At 52.0% G+C, this 19,112-nt stretch overlaps 1 protein-coding gene across 1 annotated transcript in view; it reads left to right on the top strand.

Moving 5' to 3' along the window:
* Nucleotides 1-917: 917 nt before the first annotated feature.
* Nucleotides 918-19,112, top strand: part of LOC140741407 (zinc finger protein Aiolos-like) — a 73,661-nt gene continuing 55,466 nt past the window's right edge. The window contains 1 exon segment of the mRNA XM_073071573.1: nucleotides 918-1,019. Coding sequence (XP_072927674.1) covers nucleotides 1,001-1,019 — 19 coding nt within the window. The 5' untranslated portion in view covers nucleotides 918-1,000.

Raw genomic sequence — 19,112 nt, forward strand, 5'->3', positions numbered from 1 at the left:
GCTATCAGTCACTCTAAACCTAACGGTCACTCGGAGAGTCACCGCTGTCGGTCACTCTAAACCTAACGGTCACTCAGAGAGTCACCGCTGTCGGTCACAGTAAAGATAACGGTCACTCGGAGAGTCACCGCTATCAGTCACTGTAAAGATAACGGTCACTCAGAGAGTCACCGCTGTCGGTCACTGTAAAGATAACAGTCACTCGGAGAGTCACCGCTGTCGGTCACTGTAAAGATAACGGTCACTCGGAGAGTCACCACTGTCGGTCACTCTAAACCTAACGGTCACTCAGAGAGTCACCGCTGTCGGTCACTGTAAAGATAACGGTCACTCGGAGAGTCACCGCCGTCGGTCACAGTTAAGTTAACGGTCACTCAGAGAGTCACCACTATCGGTCACAGTTAAGTTAACGGTAGCTCGGAGAGTCGCCGCTATCGGTCACTGTTAAGTTAACGGTCGCTCGGAGAGTCACCGCTATCGGTCACTGTTAAGTTAACGGTCGCTCGGAGAGTCACCGCTATTGGTCACTGTTATGTTAACGGTCGCTCGGAGAGTCACCGCCGTCGGTCACAGTTAAGTTAACGGTCGCTCGGAGAGTCACCACTGTCAGTCACAGTTAAGTTAACGGTCACTCGGAGAGTCGCCGCTATCGGTCACTGTTAAGTTAACGGTAGCTTGGAGAGTCACCGCTATCGGTCACAGTTAAGTTAACGGTAGCTCGGAGAGTCAATGCTATCGGTCACAGTTAAGTTAATGGTAGCTCGGAGCGGCAACACTATCGGTCACTGTAAATCTAACGGTAGCTCGGAAAGTTCCCACTATTGGACGCCAGTCTCAGCTTTGTGCAAGTTTGATCTGTACCCCTCTGAAACGTTGCCCCTCTCTGCTCTTTCTCCCTCCAGTCGACAAGCCATACAAGTGTAGCTTCTGCGGCCGGAGCTACAAGCAGCGAAGCTCCCTGGAGGAACACAAGGATCGTTGCCACACTTACCTGCAGGGGATGGGGCTGAGCACTCTGGGTAAGTTCAACGTACTTACACATTGTTTATCATGTGCTCGTGGTTTCAGTTCTGACGTCAGCAGGCAGTTATCGAACAGATTGTGCAGAGGAACATGATTGTTTTCAACACTAAACCGCTGCGTTGAAGAAATTCGCATTCAGCAGATCCTGGGGCCATAAGGCATCAGAACAGAATTAGGTCATCTGGCCCATTGAGTTTAGACTGGTTCTGTAGCTGCTTCCACTCACCTGACTATCAAAGACATAGGAGCAGAATCTGGCCCATCGAGTCTGCTCTGCATCTCCATCAACCCCTGATCTTCTGCCTTCTCCCCATACCCTTTGCCCAATCAAGAACCTACCAACCGCCACTTTAAATGTACCCAATTACCCAGCCTCCACAGCCGCCTTGAGGCAGTGAACTCCCCGCACTCCTACCTCTGCCTATCTCAATTTCCCCCCTCTGCTCCATCAACTCTTCATAGAAATCCGTTTCCACTTTGACACGAAAGTCTTTTTCCGTTGACCAGCGTCAGAAAAAAAAAAGCCTTCCTGTCAGCCTGAACCGGTCCGGCCCATCCTCCTCTGAACTCTCTCATTAACAAGGCGTTTTTAACCCGCAGGACCGCCGTACACCGGATCTCTCTTTTTTGTTTGTTTGTTTGTTTGTTTGTTTTTGCACCATTCTCTATGAAATCTGGAGACTGTTCTGTGTGAAAGTCCCAGGAGATCAGTCCCAGAGATACTCAGGCCACCCCATCTGGCACCGCTCCATCTTTGACAGTCAAAGTCACACAGATCACGTTCCTTCCCCATTCTGACGTTGGGTCTGAAAAGCTCTTGACCGCGTCTGCGTGCTTTTATGCATTGAGTTGCTGCCGCGTGATTGGATATTTGCATTAACGAGCAGGTGCGCAGATGCACCTGATAAAGTGCCCTCTGAGTGCACGTCATGGATGCTGTTGATTTGCGTCAGTGGTACGGGACAATACATAAAATGTACTGTTAATTACAATAAGAAATATACATATATATATATATATATGTTTAAAAGAAGCTCTTGCAAGGATGTGGCGGTGGAACGAACCCAAGTGCTGAACACGGGCGCGGAGGCCGAGTCGGGAGGCGTTCGGTCGTAGCGAGCGTGGAATTGGTGCCAAAGGAGTCTTTATTAAAACCAGAGTCTTGGTTTTAGTTGAGAATTCAGGAACGATGCTAGACTTAGAACTGATAGCCCTAAGATCCGTGGAGCGAGGTTACCCGTGCGCGAGTCGATCAACGAACCGGCAGCTCCTTGTTATGATCACGGAGTTCTTATACTGCATTTGCCAATGGAGAGCAGGTGTGTGTAGCTAGTGGGACCCGGGAACGATTGGGAACTAAACGAGGTGATTGAGGCCCAGTTCCTGAGGTAAATAACCAGGTGGGCGATTGCCAGGAGGGACCGTGACAGAAACAGAGTCCTGTGCAAAAAATCTTGGCACACGTATACAAGCTCGCTAGGGTGCCTAGGACTTCGTCAACATGGTGCGGAGAGCGAGTTTGTAAATCTGGCGGGAGCAGGGGACGTTGGGAATGGTGAGGGCGGAGCGCTGCAGGAGCAGTGTGGGACAGGGGGCAGAGAGGGTGCGCCTGGGGCAGGGGAGGGGCAGACACACCCAGCCCTGAGCCATCGGGCAAGGAGATTTGATTCCAAACAATTGGTGGTTCGTTGATCATTACAGAACATCTCTCGGGTGCTTCCCGCTCCCTCCCCCTCTCCCTTCCCCTTTTCCCAACCGTGATCCCCCTCTCCCTGCCCCCCCTTCCCACTCTCAGTCCACAACAGAGACCCGTATCAGAATCAGGTTTATCATCACTCACAAGTCATGAAATTTGTTTTTTTTTGTGGGAGCAGTACAGTGCGATACATAAAATTACTACAGTACGGTGTGAAAAAGTCTCAGGCACCCCGGCTAACGAAACCCAATTTCCCTCGGGATCAATAAAGTATGTCTGTCTGTCTGTCTGTCTATAGATACAGCCAAGACTTCTGCACAGGGCAGGAAGAGCGGAAGTACAGTGGTAGTGGGGCAAGAGCAGTTACAATATTGGAAGGGTAGTTAGATCGGTAACAAGTAGACGGCTTTGGGCCTCTTGTGGGCAAACAGGTTCGGTGAAGGCGATCGATCAGCACGATCGGCACGAATGTGACGGACTGCAAAGACCGTCCTCCCCGGTCCCGGCGAGGGGTCTCGGCCCGGAACGTCGACTGTCTGTCCCTCACCGTAGATGCTGCCCGGCCGGTTGAGTCCCGCCGGTGTGTTTCTGAGCTGCGTGTGTTTTCTGCGACCCCTCCCCCCCCCCGTTTCCGTGGCTTCAGGAAGGGCGACATTGATTGCCCCTCCCTCGAAGTTCATCAAAGTGCCCCCATGCCATCTACAACCCTGAGATTCGCCTCCTCGCGGGCGCACGCAGTAAACCCAATGACCGTAATGGCGTCAGTGAAAGACCACGCCGACAGGGCGGGCAGCCAGCGTGCAAAAGACAACAGACTGAAAGAAAGAGAACAGTAAGTAAATAAATAACCAATAAATGTCAAGAACATGAGATGGAGATCCCTTGAAAGGGGGTCCATAAGTTATGGGAACAGTTCAGTGATGGGGTGAGTGAGGTTATTCTACCCCCCTGGTGGTGTGGGACCTGAGGCTCCTGTACCTCCTTCCTGATGGTTGAGGGGTAATAACTGTTCCTGAACCTGGTGGTGTGGGACCTGAGGCTCCTGTACCTCCTTCCTGACGGTTGAGGGGTAATAACTGTTCCTGAACCTGGTGGTGTGGGACCTGAGGCTCCTGTACCTCCTTCCTGATGGTTGAGGGGTAATAACTGTTCCTGAACCTGGTGGTGTGGGACCTGAGGCTCCTGTACCTCCTTCCTGATGGTTGAGGGGTAATAACTGTTCCTGAATCTGGTGGTGTGGGACCTGAGGCTCCTGTACCTCCTTCCTGATGGTTGAGGGGTAATAACTGTTCCTGAATCTGGTGGTGTGGGACCTGAGGCTCCTGTACCTCTGATGGTTGAGGGGTAATAACTGTCCCTGAACCTGGTGGTGTGGGTCCTGAGGCTCCTGTACCTCCTTCCAGATGGTTGAGGGGTAATAACTGTTCCTGAACCCGGTGGTGTGGGTCCTGAGGCTCCTGTACCTCCTTCCTGATGGTTGAGGGGTAATAACTGTTCCTGAACCTGGTGGTGTGGGACCTGAGGCTCCTGTACCTCCTTCCTGATGGTTGAGGGGTAATAACTGTTCCTGAATCTGGTGGTGTGGGTCCTGAGGCTCCTGTACCTGGCTGACTTTCAGAACTGGAGCTCTCTGCCCTGGGGCGAGGGCTTCTCCCCGGTCCCCCCCTCTCTGTTTGTGCGTTCTCTCCGTGGCCTCCTGGGTTTTCCTCCGGGCGTTCTGGTTCCTCCCCCCCCCCCCCCACCCCACCGAATCCCAAAGGCGTACGGGTTAGGGTCAGTGAGCCGTTGGCACGGAGGCGCGGCAGAACTTGCGGTCCGCCCGCGGACTGTGTCTGTCTCTGACGGAAACGCCGCTTTTCACTGCGTGTTTCAATGTTTCTGTGTGCATCGGAGTCAGGTTTAACATGACCGGCACATCTCGTGAAATTTGTTCATTTTAACATCAGCGGTGCAGTGAAGTACCTTCAACGGGCCGGAGGAACTCAGCAGGTCGGGCAGCATCCGTGGAGACGAGCAGTCAACGTCTCCGGCCGAGACCCTTGGTCAGGGCTGAAGGGGGAGGGGGCAGGGGGCCCTATAAAGAAGGTGGGGGGAGGGAAAGCAGAGGAAAGATCAAGGGGTGGGGGAGGGGGACCAGGGAGGGGATAGGCAGGAGGGGTGAAGAAGGAATGTAAGGGGAAAGCACTATGGGTAGTAGAAGAAGGCAGAGTCATGAGGGAGGTGATAGGCAGCTGGAAGAGGAGGCAGAGTGAGAGTGGGATGGGGAGTGAAGGGAGAGGGAGGGAATTACTGGAAGTTGGAGAATTCAATGTTCACACCAAGGGGCTGGAGACTACCCAGACGGTATATGAGGTGTTGCTCCTCCAACCTGAGTTTGGCCTCATCATGGCAGTAGAGGAGGCCATGTATGGACATATCCGAGTGGGATGTGAAGCAGAGTTGAAGTGGGTGGCAACTGGGAGATCCTGTCTGTTGTGGCGGACGGAGCGGAGGTGCTCGACGAAGCGGTCCCGCAATCTGCGTCGGGTCTCGCCGATGAAGAGGAGGCCGCACCGGGAGCACCTGATGCAATAGATTACCCCGACAGACTCACAGGTGAAGTGTTGCCTCACCTGGAAGGACTGTTTGGGGCCCTGAATGGTGGTAAGGGGGGAGGTGTAGGGACAGGTGTAGCACTTACGCTTGCAGGGATAAGTATCAGGTGGGAGATCTGTGGGGAGGGACGCGTGGACCAGGCAGTCGCGGAGGGAACGATCCCTGCGAAAAGCAGGGAAGATGCCCTCTTTTGGAAGAGGACAGCGAGGCTTTGAGAAGAAGTGCGGCGGCGGCCATTTTCAAATTGCTTCTCAGATCGGAGTTCTGAGAGGCGGGACTGCGCAGGCGCGTGAAGGAGGCCTGGGAAGGAGGGAAGATATAAAAAGAACGCAGCCTTAAGCAGCGGGCAGCTTCGTTTGCGGGCAGCGGAGTGAGCCGGGAGCAGAGTGTAGGGCTTAGGCGGAAGAGGGCACAGTAGGCTTATCTTTTAGTTCTTGTTATTTTCAGTTATTCGGGAAGTATGAGTGTGAGGGCAGCTTGTTGTTCTCGGTGTCGGATGTGGGAGATTCTGGAGTCTCCGAGCCTCCCGGACGTCCACATCTGTGCCAGGTGCGCCGAACTGCAGCTCCTAAGGGACCGAATTAGGGAACTGGAGCTGCAGCTCGATGACCTTCGCCTGGTCAGGGAGAGTGAGGAGGTGATAGAGAGGAGTTACAGGCAGGTGGTCACTCCGGGGCCACGGGAGGCAGATAGGTGGGTCACGATCAGGAAGGGGAAGGGGCAGGTACTAGAGAGTACCCCAGTGGCTGTACCCCTTGACAATAAGTACTCATGTTTGAGTACTGTTGGGGGGGACAGCCTACCTGGAGGAAGTGACAGTGGCCGGGCCTCCGGCACAGAGGACGGCCCTGTAGCTCAGAAGGGTAGGGATAGAAGAAAGAGGACCATAGTAATAGGGGACTCGATAGTCAGGGGTTCAGACAGGCGGTTCTGTGGAGGTGATCGGGAGTCCCGGATGGTAGTTTGCCTCCCTGGTGCCAGGGTCCGGGACGTTTCTGATCGCGTCCAAGATATCCTGAAGTGGGAGGGTGAGGAGCCAGAGGTCGTGGTACATGTAGGTACCAATGACATAGGTAGGAAAGGGGAAGAGGTCCTGAAACGAGAGTATAGGGAGTTAGGAAGGCAGTTAAGAAGAAGGACCGCAAAGGTAGTAATCTCGGGATTACTGCCTGTACCACGCGACAGTGAGAGTAGGAATGGAATTAGGTGGAGGATGAATGCGTGGTTGAGGGATTGGAGCAGGGGGCAGGGATTCAAGTTTCTGGATCATTGGGACCTCTTCTGGGGCAGGCGTGACCTGTTCAAGAAGGACGGGTTACACTTGAATCCTGGGGGGACCAATATCCTAGCGGGGAGGTTTGCTAGGGCTACGGGGCAGACTTTAAACTAGTAAGATGGGGGGGCGGAAATCAATTTGAGGAAACTATGGGAGAGGAGGTTAGTTCACCAGTAGAGCAAGTAAGTAGACCGTGTGTGAGGGAGGACAGGCAGGTGATGGAGGAGGGATGCGCTCAGCCCGAAGTTGTAGGGGAGAAGAAAGAAAAGGATAATAAATTTGAATGCATTGCTAGGGATGAAAAGAGAGGAGGAGGTGGAGAGTATCTTAAATGTATCTATTTTAATGCTAGGAGCATTGTAAGAAAGGTGGATGAGCTTAAAGTGTGGATTGATACCTGGAATTATGATGTTGTAGCTATTAGTGAAACATGGTTGCAGGAAGGGTGTGATTGGCAACTAAATATTCCTGGATTTAGTTGCTTCAGGTGTGATAGAGTAGGAGGGGCCAGAGGAGGAGGTGTTGCATTGCTTGTCCGAGAAAATCTTATGGCGGTGCTTTGGAAGGATAGATTACAGAGCTCCTCTAGGGAGGCTATTTGGGTGGAATTGAGGAATGGGAAAGGTGTAGTAACACTGATAGGAGTGTATTATAGGCCACCTAATGGGGAGCGTGAGTTGGAAGAGCAAATGTGTAAGGAGATAGCAGATATTTGTAGTAAACACAAGGTGGTGATTGTGGGAGATTTTAATTTTCCACACATAGATTGGGAAGCTCATTCTGTAAAAGGGCTGGATGGTTTAGAGTTTGTGAAATGTGTGCAGGATAGCTTTTTGCAACAATACATAGAAGTACCGACTAGAGATGGGGCAGTGTTGGATCTCCTGTTAGGGAATGCGATAGGTCAGCTGACAGATGTATGTGTTGGGGAGCACTTCGGGTCCAGTGATCACAATAGCATTAGCTTCAATATAATTATGGAGAAGGACAGGACTGGACCTAGAGTTGAGATTTTTGATTGGAGAAAGGCTAACTTTGAGGAGATGCGCAGGGATTTAGAGAGAGTGGAATGGGTCAAGTTGTTTTATGGGAAGGATGTAATAGAGAAATGGAGGTCATTTAAGGGTGAAATTATGAGGGTACAGAATCTTTATGTTCCTGTTCGGTTGAAAGGAAAGGTTAAAGGTTTGAAAGCGCCATGGTTTTCAAGGGATATTAGAAACTTGGTTCGAAAAAAGAGGGATGTCTACAATAGATATAGGCAGCATGGAGTAAAGGAATTGCTCGAGGAATATAAAGAATGTAAAAGGAAACTTAAGAAAGAGATTAGAAAAGCTAAAAGAAGTTACGAGTTTGGTTTGGCAAATAAGGTGGAAGTAAATCCGAAAGGCTTCTACAGTTATATTAAAAGCAAGAGGATAGTGAGGGATAAAATTGGTCCCTTAGAGAATCAGGGTGGTCAGCTATGTGTGGAGCCGAGGGAGATGGGAGAGATTTTGAACGATTTCTTCTCTTCGGTATTCACTAAGGAGAAGGATATCGAATGGTGTAAGGTGTGGGAAACAAGTAAGGAAGTTATGGAACCTATGACAATTAAAGAGGTGGAAGTACTGGCGCTTTTAAGAAATTTAAAAGTGGATAAATCTCCGGGTCCTGACCGGATATTCCCCAGGACCTTGAGGGAAGTTTGTGTAGAGATAGCAGGAGCTCTGACGGAGATCTTTCAGATGTCATTAGAAACGGGGATTGTGCCGGAGGATTGGCGTATTGCTCATGTGGTTCCATTGTTTAAAAAGGGTTCTAGAAGTAAGCCTGGCAATTATAGACCTGTCAGTTTGACATCAGTGGTGGGTAAATTAATGGAAAGTATTCTTAGAGATAGTATTTATAATTATCTGGATAGACAGGATCTGATTAGGAGTAGCCAGCATGGATTTGTGCGTGGAAGGTCATGTTTGACAAACCTTATTGAATTTTTTGAAGTAGTTACGAGGAATGTTGACGAGGGTAAGGCAGTGGATGTAGTCTATATGGACTTCAGCAAGGCCTTTGACAAAGTTCCACATGGAAGGTTAGTTAAGAAGGTTCAGTCATTAGGTATTAATGCTGGAGTAATAAAATGGATTCAACAGTGGCTAGATGGGAGATGCCAGAGAGTAGTGGTGGATAATTGTTTATCGGGATGGAGGCCGGTGACTAGCGGGGTGCCTCAGGGATCTGTTTTGGGCCCAATGTTGTTTGTAATATACATAAATGATCTGGATGATGGGGTGGTAAATTGGATTAGTAAGTATGCTGATGATACTAAGGTAGGAGGTGTTGTGGATAATGAGGTGGGTTTTCAAAGCTTGCAGGGAGATTTATGCCGGTTAGAAGAATGGGCTGAACGTTGGCAGATGGAGTTTAATGCTGAGAAGTGTGAGGTTCTACATTTTGGCAGGAATAATCCAAATAGAACATACAGGGTAAATGGTAGGGCATTGAGGAATGCAGTGGAACAGAGAGATCTAGGAATAACAGTGCATAGTTCCCTGAAGGTGGAGTCTCATGTAGATAGGGTGGTGAAGAAGGCTTTTGGAACGCTGGCCTTTATAAATCAGAGCATTGAGTACAGAAGTTGGGATGTAATGTTAAAATTGTACAAGGCATTGGTAAGGCCAAATTTGGAATATTGTGTACAGTTCTGGTCACCGAATTATAGGAAAGATATCAATAAATTAGAGAGAGTGCAGAGATGATTTACTAGGATGTTACCAGGGTTTCAGCACTTAAGTTACAGAGAAAGGTTGAACAAGTTAGGTCTCTATTCATTGGAGCGTAGAAGGTTGAGGGGGGATTTGATCGAGGTATTTAAAATGTTGAGAGGGATAGATAGAGTTGACGTGAATAGGCTGTTTCCATTGAGAGTAGGGGAGATTCAAACGAGAGGACATGATTTGAGAGTTAGGGGGCAAAAGTTTAAGGGAAACACGAGGGGGTATTTCTTTACTCAGAGAGTGATAGCTGTGTGGAATGAGCTTCCTGTAGAAGTAGTAGAGGCCAGATCAGTTGTGTCATTTAAGGTAAAATTGGATAGGTATATGGATAGGAAAGGAGTGGAGGGTTATGGGCTGAGTGCGGGTAGGTGGGACTAGGTGAGATTAAGAGTTCGGCACGGACTAGGAGGGCCGGAATGGCCTGTTTCCGTGCTGTGATTGTTATATGGTTATTTGTTATATGGTTATATGGGTAGAGAGGGAAAGATGTGCTGGGTGGTGGGGTCCTGTTGAAGGTGGCGGAAGTTGCGGAGGATAATATGCCGGATCCGGAGGGTGGTGGGGTGATAGGTGAGGACAAGGGGAACTCGGTCCCTGTTGTGGTGACAATGAATTGAATTGAATTGACTTTATTACTTACGTCCTTCACATGCATGAGGAGTAAAAATCTTTATGTTACGTCTCCATCTAAATCTGCAACGTGCAATCATAGTTTATAATAAATAGTTTGTTTTACAGGACACGCAATATAACATAGAAATACAGTTGCGTCAGCGTGGGTTCATCAGTCTGATGTCCTGGTGGAAGAAGCTGTTTCTGAGTTACGTTAACTATATATATGTCTATTAAATAGTTAAAATAGTAGTGCCAAACTAACAGAAAGAAGTAGTGAGGTAGTGTTCATGGGTTCAGTGACCATTCATGTGGCAGACGGGAAGAAGCTGTTCCGGAATTGTTGAGTGTGTGTCTTCAGGCTCCTGTACCTCCTCCCTGATGGCAGAGGGGAAGAAGCTGTTCCTGAATCGTTGAGTGTGTGCCTTCAGGCTCCTGTACCCCCTCCCTGATGGCAGAGGGGAAGGAGCTGTTCCTGAATCGTTGAGTGTGTGCCTTCAGGCTCCTGTACCCCCTCCCTGATGGCAGAGGGGAAGAAGCTGTTCCTGAATCGTTGAGTGTGTGCCTTCAGGCTCCTGTACCCCCTCCCTGATGGCAGAGGGGAAGGAGCTGTTCCTGAATCGTTGAGTGTGTGCCTTCAGGCTCCTGTACTCCCTCCCTGATGGCAGAGGGGAAGAAGCTGTTCCTGAATCGTTGAGTGTGTGTCTTCAGGCTCCTGTACCCCCTCCCTAATGGCAGAGGGGAAGAAGCTGTTCCTGAATCGCTGAGTGTGTGTCTTCAGGCTCCTGTACCTCCTCCCTGATGGCAGAGGGGAAGAAGCTGTTCCTGAATCGCTGAGTGTGTGTCTTCAGGCTCCTGTACCTCCCACCTGACAGTAACAATGTGAAGAGGGCATGTCCTGGGTGACGGGGGTCCTTAATGATGGACACCGCCTACCTAAGGCACGCTCTTTGAAGATGTCTTGGATTCTATGGAGGGTGGTGTCCATGATGGAGCTGACAAGTTTACAAGTTTCTGCAACTTTCTTCGTTCCTGTGTTGTATCCCACCCCCCCCCACCCCGTACCAGACGGTGATGCAGCCAGTCAGAACGCTCTCCACAGTACATCTGTAGAAGTTTTTGAGTGTCTTAGGAGACAGACGGAATCTCCTCAAACTCTGAATGAAACCTAGCCTTTTTTATAGCTGCATCGATATGTCGGGTCCAGATTGGGTTCGGGTTAGGTCCTCAGAGATCTTGACACCCAGGGACCTGAAATTGCTCTCTCCCTTTCCACCTCTGATCCCTCTGTGAAGATTGGTTCGTGTTCTCTCGTCTTGCCCTTTCTGAAGTCCACAGTCAGCACTTTGGTCTCACTGAGGTTGAGTGCCAGGTTGTTGCTGCGACACCACTCCACCAGCTGGTACATCTCGCCCCTGTATGCCCTCTCGTCACCTTCTCAGATTCTGCCAGCAATGGTTGCACTATCAGCAAATCTGTAGCTGGCATTTGAGCTGTGTCGGTCGTGGGTGTGCAGAGAGTAGAGCAGAGGGCGAAGCACACACCCCTGTGGTGTGCCAGTGTTGATCGTCAGCAAGGTGTAGACGTTATTTCCAATCTGCATTGACTGTGGCCTTCCGGTTAGGAATGCGTCAGATAAAGCTAACTTTCAATTGTCTCCTCGCTGGGCAAACACCCCACCTGAACTGTCAACCTGCTGAACCTTTGTTACTACTAAATCTTTCCTTGGCTTCAGAGACCAGGCCAGTACCTTCAGGCCCTGCTTTATTGTTGGAGTCCCTGTGTCCTTGCAGTAAGGCATGTTTCATCTTGAAATTTCCCCCAAGTGTCCAGCATACCATTGGCTCTCATCATAGTTTCCTGAACCTGCATCTACGTTCGCCCTGATCTCTGGCTCCATCTGTAAAGTTCCAGGAACTCAGCAGGTCAGGCGGTGTCTATGGAGAGGAGTGCCAAAGGGTCTCATCCCGAAACGGCGACTGTTCTTTTTACCGTAGACGCTGCCTGGCCTGCTGAGTTCCTCCAGCGTTTTGCCTGTGTTTTGCTTCAATTGCAGCATCTGCACATTTTCTCTTCTTCATGGAGAGGAATCGCGGCTGCTGGCAAAGGTCAACTGTTGATTCCCCCCTCGTAGATCCTTCCTGACCTGCTGAGATCCTCCAGCACTGGTGTGTGTGTGTGTGTGTGTGTGTGTGTGTGTGTGTGTGTGTGTGTGTGTGTGTGTGTGTGTGTGTGTGTGTGTGTGTGTGTGTGTGTGTGTGTGTGTGTGTGTGTGTGTGTGTGTGTGTGTGTGTGTGTGTGTGTGTGTGTGTGTGTGTGTTAGTTACTCTGGATTTCCAGCAACTGCAGAATCTCTGGTGTCGGTGAAACGTTCCCTTTTCTATATACGGTACTCTATCTCTGCGTACAGTATTTCAGATGCAGTTTCACAGGGCCCTACGCACTGCCCCCTCTAAGCTGCCGCGCGGTAGCCAAACTGCCCCCACTCACATAGCCTTTCTGGCCGCGCAGCTGGGATCCTGCACAGCTAGAGAAAGTTTCTGAAACGTGAAATAATTTCTCTGTTGTACTGTATTTCGTCATACCCTTTAAGTAATAAATAACATCAAAAGTAGGTGATTTCCCAATTTTAATTCTAAACATTCATAGTATGAATTTTCCAAAAAAGAAAAAAAAATTTTTGAAGTGCTGCGCAGTTTTCAGGCAGAGTAAATATTTCCGGCTCAGAGCAATGGTTCAGGCTTAAAGTCGTCAAACGCTCCTCACTTCATTCTCAGGATTGCTCTTGTGAACCGGCTGTGGACCATTTTGCAGCTCAAACTGTGAAATTCCAAGGGACAGACTCCAGCCATTTTGTTTCTTTAGGAGACCGCCACATGCCAGTTTGTCAACGAGCACGGCTTAACGGCCCAGGGCTTTTACACGCTGCAGTTCAGGAGAGTGAGCGGGGAGTGGGATTTAATTGAAGCCTATTGAGTATTGAAAGGCTGACATAGAGTGGATGTGGAGAGGATGTTTCCTGTAGTGGGGGAGTCTAGGACCAGAGGACACAGATAGAGTGGATGTGGAGAGGATGTTTCCTATAGTGGGGGAGTCTAGGACCAGAGGACACAGATAGAGTGGATGTGGAGAGGATATTTCCTATAGTGGGAGAGTCTAGGACCAGAGGACACAGATAGAGTGGATGTGGAGAGGATGTTTCCTATAGTGGGGGAGTCTAGGACCAGAGGACACAGATAGAGTGGATGTGGAGAGGATGTTTCCTTAGTGGGGGAGTCTAGGACCAGAGGACACAGATAGAGTGGATGTGGAGAGGATGTTTCCTGTGGTGGGGGAGAAGTCAGGAGAATGGGGTTGAGAGGGACAGTACATCAGCCGTGACGGAGCGGTGGAGCAGACGGGATGGGCCTGACGTCTGGTGGTGTTGAGTCCTGGAACGAAGCAGGCTTTTTAACGCAGTGACTATCGAAGGTTTGCAGCACCCTGCGATAGTGATCACTTGTCAATCAGATAGGCAGTCGTGATGGTAAAATAATCTACCTCGGTGCGCAGGCCAACCGCATGACATGTCTGGCAGGAAATTAGCTTTTTCCTCTGCCCTTCGTGGTTCAAGGTGGTGTTTTTCACCCGTTTGCACGTGACAGATCTGGACTGCAAGTCATGAAGTTGCAGGCAGTACAGTTTGCTGGAAGTCTGACAATTCATAAACAGTTTGTGAAGGAGACATCTTACGTACTTGTCTGACCTCTGCCCCTTCCCTCATAAGTGCTTGCTGGGTCCCTCCTGCCTTTGGTTCATATTTCTCAGAGCTCTCTGTCAAATTTCCATCAATCAGTTATCAGCTATCTGACACGCAGACGAAGACAGGCTTCAAGAGGCCAGTTCTTTCACCCCACTGGAGGAAGACTGCTGGGGTTTCGAACAGGGTGCAGAAGAGGTTTGCCAGGATTTCTTGCAAAAAGGCTATCCCCTTCTCACAATCCCTCCGTCTCCGCCGCATCTGCTCTCAGGATGAGGCTTTTCATTCCAGGACGAAGGAGATGTCTTCCTTTTTTAAACAAAGGGGCTTCCCCTTCGTCCACCTTCAACTCTGCTCTCAAACGCATCTCTCCCATTTCCCGCACATCTGCCCTCACCCCATCTACCCACCACCCCACTCGGGTTAGGGTTCCCCTTGTCCTTACCTACCACCCCACCAGCCTCCAGGTCCAACATATAATTCTCCGTAACTTCAACCACCTCCAACGGGATCCCACTACCAAACACATTTTTCCCTTACCCCCTTTCTGCTTTCCGCAGGGATCGCTCCCTACGCGACTCCCTTGTCCACTCGTCACCCCCATCCCTTCCCACCGATCTCCCTCCTGGCACTTATCCTTGTAATCGGAACAAGTGCTACACCTGCCCTTACACTTCCTCCATCACCACCATTCAGGGCCCCAGACAGTCCTTCCAGGTGAGGCGACACTTCACCTGTGAGTCGGCTGGTGTGGTATACTGCGTCCGGTGCTCCCAGTGTGGCCTTTTATATATTGGTGAGACCCGACGCAGACTGGGAGACCGTTTCGCTGAACACCTACGCTCGGTCCGCCAGGAAAAGCAGGATCTCCCAGTGGCCACACATTTTAATTCCACGTCCCATTCCCATTCTGATATGTCTATCCATGGCCTCCTCTACTGTCAAGATGAAGCCACACTCAGGTTGGAGGAACAACACCTTATATACCGTCTGGGTAGCCTCCAACCTGATGGCATGAACATTGACTTCTCTAACTTCCGTTAATGCCCCTCCTCCCCTTCTTACCCCATCCCTGACATATTTAGTTGTTTGCCTGTTCTCCATCTCCCTCTGGTGCTGCCCCCCCACCCCCTTTCTTACTCCCGAGGCCTCCCGTCCCATGATCCTTTCCCTTCTCCAGCTCTGTATCACTTTCGCCAATCACCTTTCCAGCTCTTAGCTTCATTCCACCCCCTCCGGTCTTCTCCTATCATTTTGCATTTCCCCCTCCCCCTCCTACTTTCAAATCTCTTACTATCTTTCCTTTCGGTTAGTCCTGACGAAGGGTCTCGGCCCAAAACGTTGACAGTGCTTCTCCCTATAGATGCTGCCTGGCCTGCTGTGTTCCACCAGCATTTTGTGTGTGTTGCTGTTTGAATTTCCAGCATCTGCAGATTTCCTCGTGTTTGCCAGGATGCTGCCTGGTTTAGAGGGCGTGTGATTATAAAGGAAGGCTGGACAAACTGGGGTTGTTTCGTCCGGAGCGCCAGAGGACGAGGGTAGATCTGATAGGGGTTTATAAGATTATCAGAGGCATCGATAGAGTGGTCAGGGAGTATCCATTTACCAGAGTTCAAATGTCTCACACCAGAGGGGTTAGACATTAGAAGGTGAGGGGGGGGGGGTGGGTTCAAGGGGGATGTGAGGGGTAAGTTTTTTTTACTCAGAGAGTGGTGGATGCCTGGTATGGCGATCGAGACGATTACACGAGAGGCTTTTAAGAGATGTTTGGAGAGGCACGTGGATGTGAGGGAGGTGGAGGGATGTGGACATGGTGGAAGTGGGAGGAGGGATTAGTGTTTGGAGGTGTCTGGCTTGCTCTTTGATCCGATGGACACACACAGTAAGATAAAGAACACAACAATAATAAAAAAACCCACAATAAATATAAACACATGCGATAGCTGATACACACGGATTGATTGTGCGTCCATAAAGTGACGCTGGGCACAGGAGTGTCTGTACACAAGGTGACTCTGACAGGAAATGAGAAAGTAGTGGTGGTTGGGGGTGTGGAGGGGTGTGTCAGTGGGTGATTCGGGGTGTGGAGGGGTGGGTCAGTGAGTGATTGGGGGTGTGAAGGGGTGGGTCGGTGGGTGGTTGGGGGTGTGGAGGGGTGGGTCAGTGGGTGGTTGGGGGTGTGGAGTGGTAGGTCAGTGGGTGGTTGGGGGTGTGGAGGGGTGGGTCAGTGGGTGGTTGGGGGTGTGGAGTGGTAGGTCAGTGGGTGGTTGGGGGTGTGGAGGGGTGGGTCAGTGGGTGGTTGGGGGTATGGAGGGGTGGGTCAGTGGGTGGTTGGGGGTGTGGAGTGGTAGGTCAGTGGGTGGTTGGGGGTGTGGAGGGGTGGGTCAGTGGGTGGTTGTGGGGGGTGTCGGTGGGTCAGTGGGTGATTGGGGGTGTGGAGGGGTGGGTCAGTGAGTGATTGGGGGTGTGGAGGGGTGAGTCAGTGGGTGATTGGGAGTGTGGAGGGGTGGGTCAGTGGGTGATTGGGGGTGTGGAGGGGTGGGTCAGTGGGTGGTTGGGGGTGTGGAGGGGTGGGTCAGTGGGTGATTGGGGGTGTGGAGGGGTGGGTCAGTGGGTGATTGGGGGTGTGAAGGGGTGGGTCAGTGGGTGATTGGGTGTGTGGAGGGGTGGGTCAGTGGGTGATTGGGAGTGCGGAGGGGTTGGTCAGTGGGTGATTGGGGGTGTGGAGGGGTGGGTCAGTGGGTTGTTGGGGGTGTGGAGGGGTGGGTCAGTGGGTGATTGGGGGTGTGGAGGGGTGGGTCAGTGAGTGATTGGGGTTGTGGAGAGGTGGGTCAGTTGGTGATTGGGGGTGTGGAGGGGTGGGTCAGTGGGTGATTGGGTGTGTGGAGGGGTGGGTCAGTTGGTGATTGGGGGTGTGGAGGGGTGGGACAGTGGGTGATTGGGGGGTGTGGAGTGGTGGGTCAGTGGGTGATTGGGGGTGTGGAGGGGTGGGTCAGTTGGTGATTGGGGGTGTGGAGGGGTGGGTCAGTGGGTGATTGGGGGTGTGGAGGGGTGGGTCAGTGGGTGATTGGATGTGTGGAGGGGTGGGTCAGTGGGTGATTGGGGGTGTGGAGGGGTGGGTCAGTGGGTGATTGGGGTGTGTGGAGGGGTAGGTCAGTGGGTGATTGGATGTGTGGAGGGGTGGGTCAGTGGGTGATTGGGGGTGTGGAGGGGTGGGTCAGTGGGTGATTGGGGGTGTGGAGGGGTGGGTCAGTGGGTGATTGGATGTGTGGAGGGGTGGGTCAGTGGGTGATTGGGGGTGTGGAGGGGTGGGTCAGTGGGTGATTGGGGGTGTGGAGGGGTGGGTCAGTGGGTGATTGGATGTGTGGAGGGGTGGGTCAGTGGGTGGTTGGGAGTGTGGAGGGGTGGGTCAGTGGGTGATTGGGGTGTGTGGAGGGGTAGGTCAGTGGGTGATTGGGGGTGTGTGGAGGGGTGGGTCAGTGGGTGATTGGATGTGTGGAGGGGTGGGTCAGTGGGTGATTGGGGGTGTGGAGGGGTGGGTCAGTGGGTGGGGGTGTTGATCAGCCTTACTGCTTGGGCAAAGTCACTGTTTTCGAGTCTGGTGGTCCCTGGTGTGGATGCTACGTAGCCTCCTCCCCGACGGGAGTGGGACAGACAGTCGGCGAGCAGGGTGGGTGGGATCCTTCAGGTTGTTACTGGCCCCTTTCCCGGCACCTTTCTGTATCCTTGTCGGCGTGTAGGCTGGTGCCAGTGATGTGTTGGGCAGATTTGGCTACCCGTTGTACAGCTTCGGGGGGAACAGAGTCTGTAGATAGGGTGACTGTGAGAGGAAATGATGAAGTAGTGGTGGTTGGGGGTGGGCTCGCGGGAACAGGCGCTGATTGGCCTTCCTGCCTGGGCAAAGTAGATCCTGAATCCTTGATCCCATCCTTCGGAAGGACTCTTCATCTCGGCAGGTCGACAGTGAAATGCAGATCTCCAGAAGCTGTGTCCCAGCAGGTCCCCAGCTGTGGGCCGGCCCCACATCAGACAATGTGAACACCAAATTAAAGTCCAAAGATATGTCTGTAGACGAGGCTGATGTGGTCGCATCAGGAGTGTTCGCTCATGTCAGGGGAGTCCGGGTGGGGCTTGTCTGTAGACGAGGCTGATGTGGTCGCATCAGGAGTGTTCGCTCATGTCAGGGGAGTCCGGTTGGGGCTTCCCTGTAGACGAGGCTGATGTGGTCGCATCAGGAGTGTTCGCTCATGTCAGGGGAGTCCGGTTGGGGCTTCCCTGTAGACGAGGCTGATGTGGTCGCATCAGGAGTGTTCGCTCATGTCAGGGGAGTCCGGTTGGGGCTTCCCTGTAGACGAGGCTGATGTGGTCGCATCAGGAGTGTTCGCTCATGTCAGGGGAGTCCGGTTGGGGCTTCCCTGTAGACGAGGCTGATGTGGTCGCATCAGGAGTGTTCGCTCATGTCAGGGGAGTCCGGTTGGGGCTTCCCTGTAGACGAGGCTGATGTGGTCGCATCAGGAGTGTTCGCTCATGTCAGGGGAGTCCGGACGGGGCTTGTCTGTAGACGAGGCTGATGTGGTCGCATCAGGAGTGTTCGCTCATGTCAGGGGAGTCCGGTTGGGGCTTCCCTGTAGACGAGGCTGATGTGGTCGCATCAGGAGTGTTCGCTCATGTCAGGGGAGTCCGGTCGGGGCTTGTCTGTAGACGAGGCTGATGTGGTCGCATCAGGAGTGTTCGCTCATGTCAGGGGAGTCCGGACGGGGCTTGTCTGTAGACGAGGCTGATGTGGTCGCATCAGGAGTGTTCGCTCATGTCAGGGGAGTCCGGTTGGGGCTTGTCTGTAGACGAGGCTGATGTGGTCGCATCAGGAGTGTTCGCTCATGTCAGGGGAGTCCGGTTGGGGCTTGTCTGTAGACGAGGCTGATGTGGTCGCATCAGGAGTGTTCGCTCATGTCAGGGGAGTCCGGTTGGGGCTTGTCTGTAGACGAGGCTGATGTGGTCGCATCAGGAGTGTTCGCTCATGTCAGGGGAGTCCGGTTGGGGCTTCCCTGTAGACGAGGCTGATGTGGTCGCATCAGGAGTGTTCGCTCATGTCAGGGGAGTCCGGTTGGGGCTTCCCTGTAGACGAGGCTGATGTGGTCGCATCAGGAGTGTTCGCTCATGTCAGGGGAGTCCGGTTGGGGCTTCCCTGTAGACGAGGCTGATGTGGTCGCATCAGGAGTGTTCGCTCATGTCAGGGGAGTCCGGTTGGGGCTTCCCTGTAGACGAGGCTGATGTGGTCGCATCAGGAGTGTTCGCTCATGTCAGGGGAGTCCGGGTGGGGCTTGTCTGTAGACGAGGCTGATGTGGTCGCATCAGGAGTGTTCGCTCATGTCAGGGGAGTCCGGACGGGGCTTCCCTGTAGACGAGGCTGATGTG

Source organism: Hemitrygon akajei, chromosome 18, assembly GCF_048418815.1.
Source record: "Hemitrygon akajei chromosome 18, sHemAka1.3, whole genome shotgun sequence".
NCBI classification, from domain to species: domain Eukaryota; kingdom Metazoa; phylum Chordata; class Chondrichthyes; order Myliobatiformes; family Dasyatidae; genus Hemitrygon; species Hemitrygon akajei.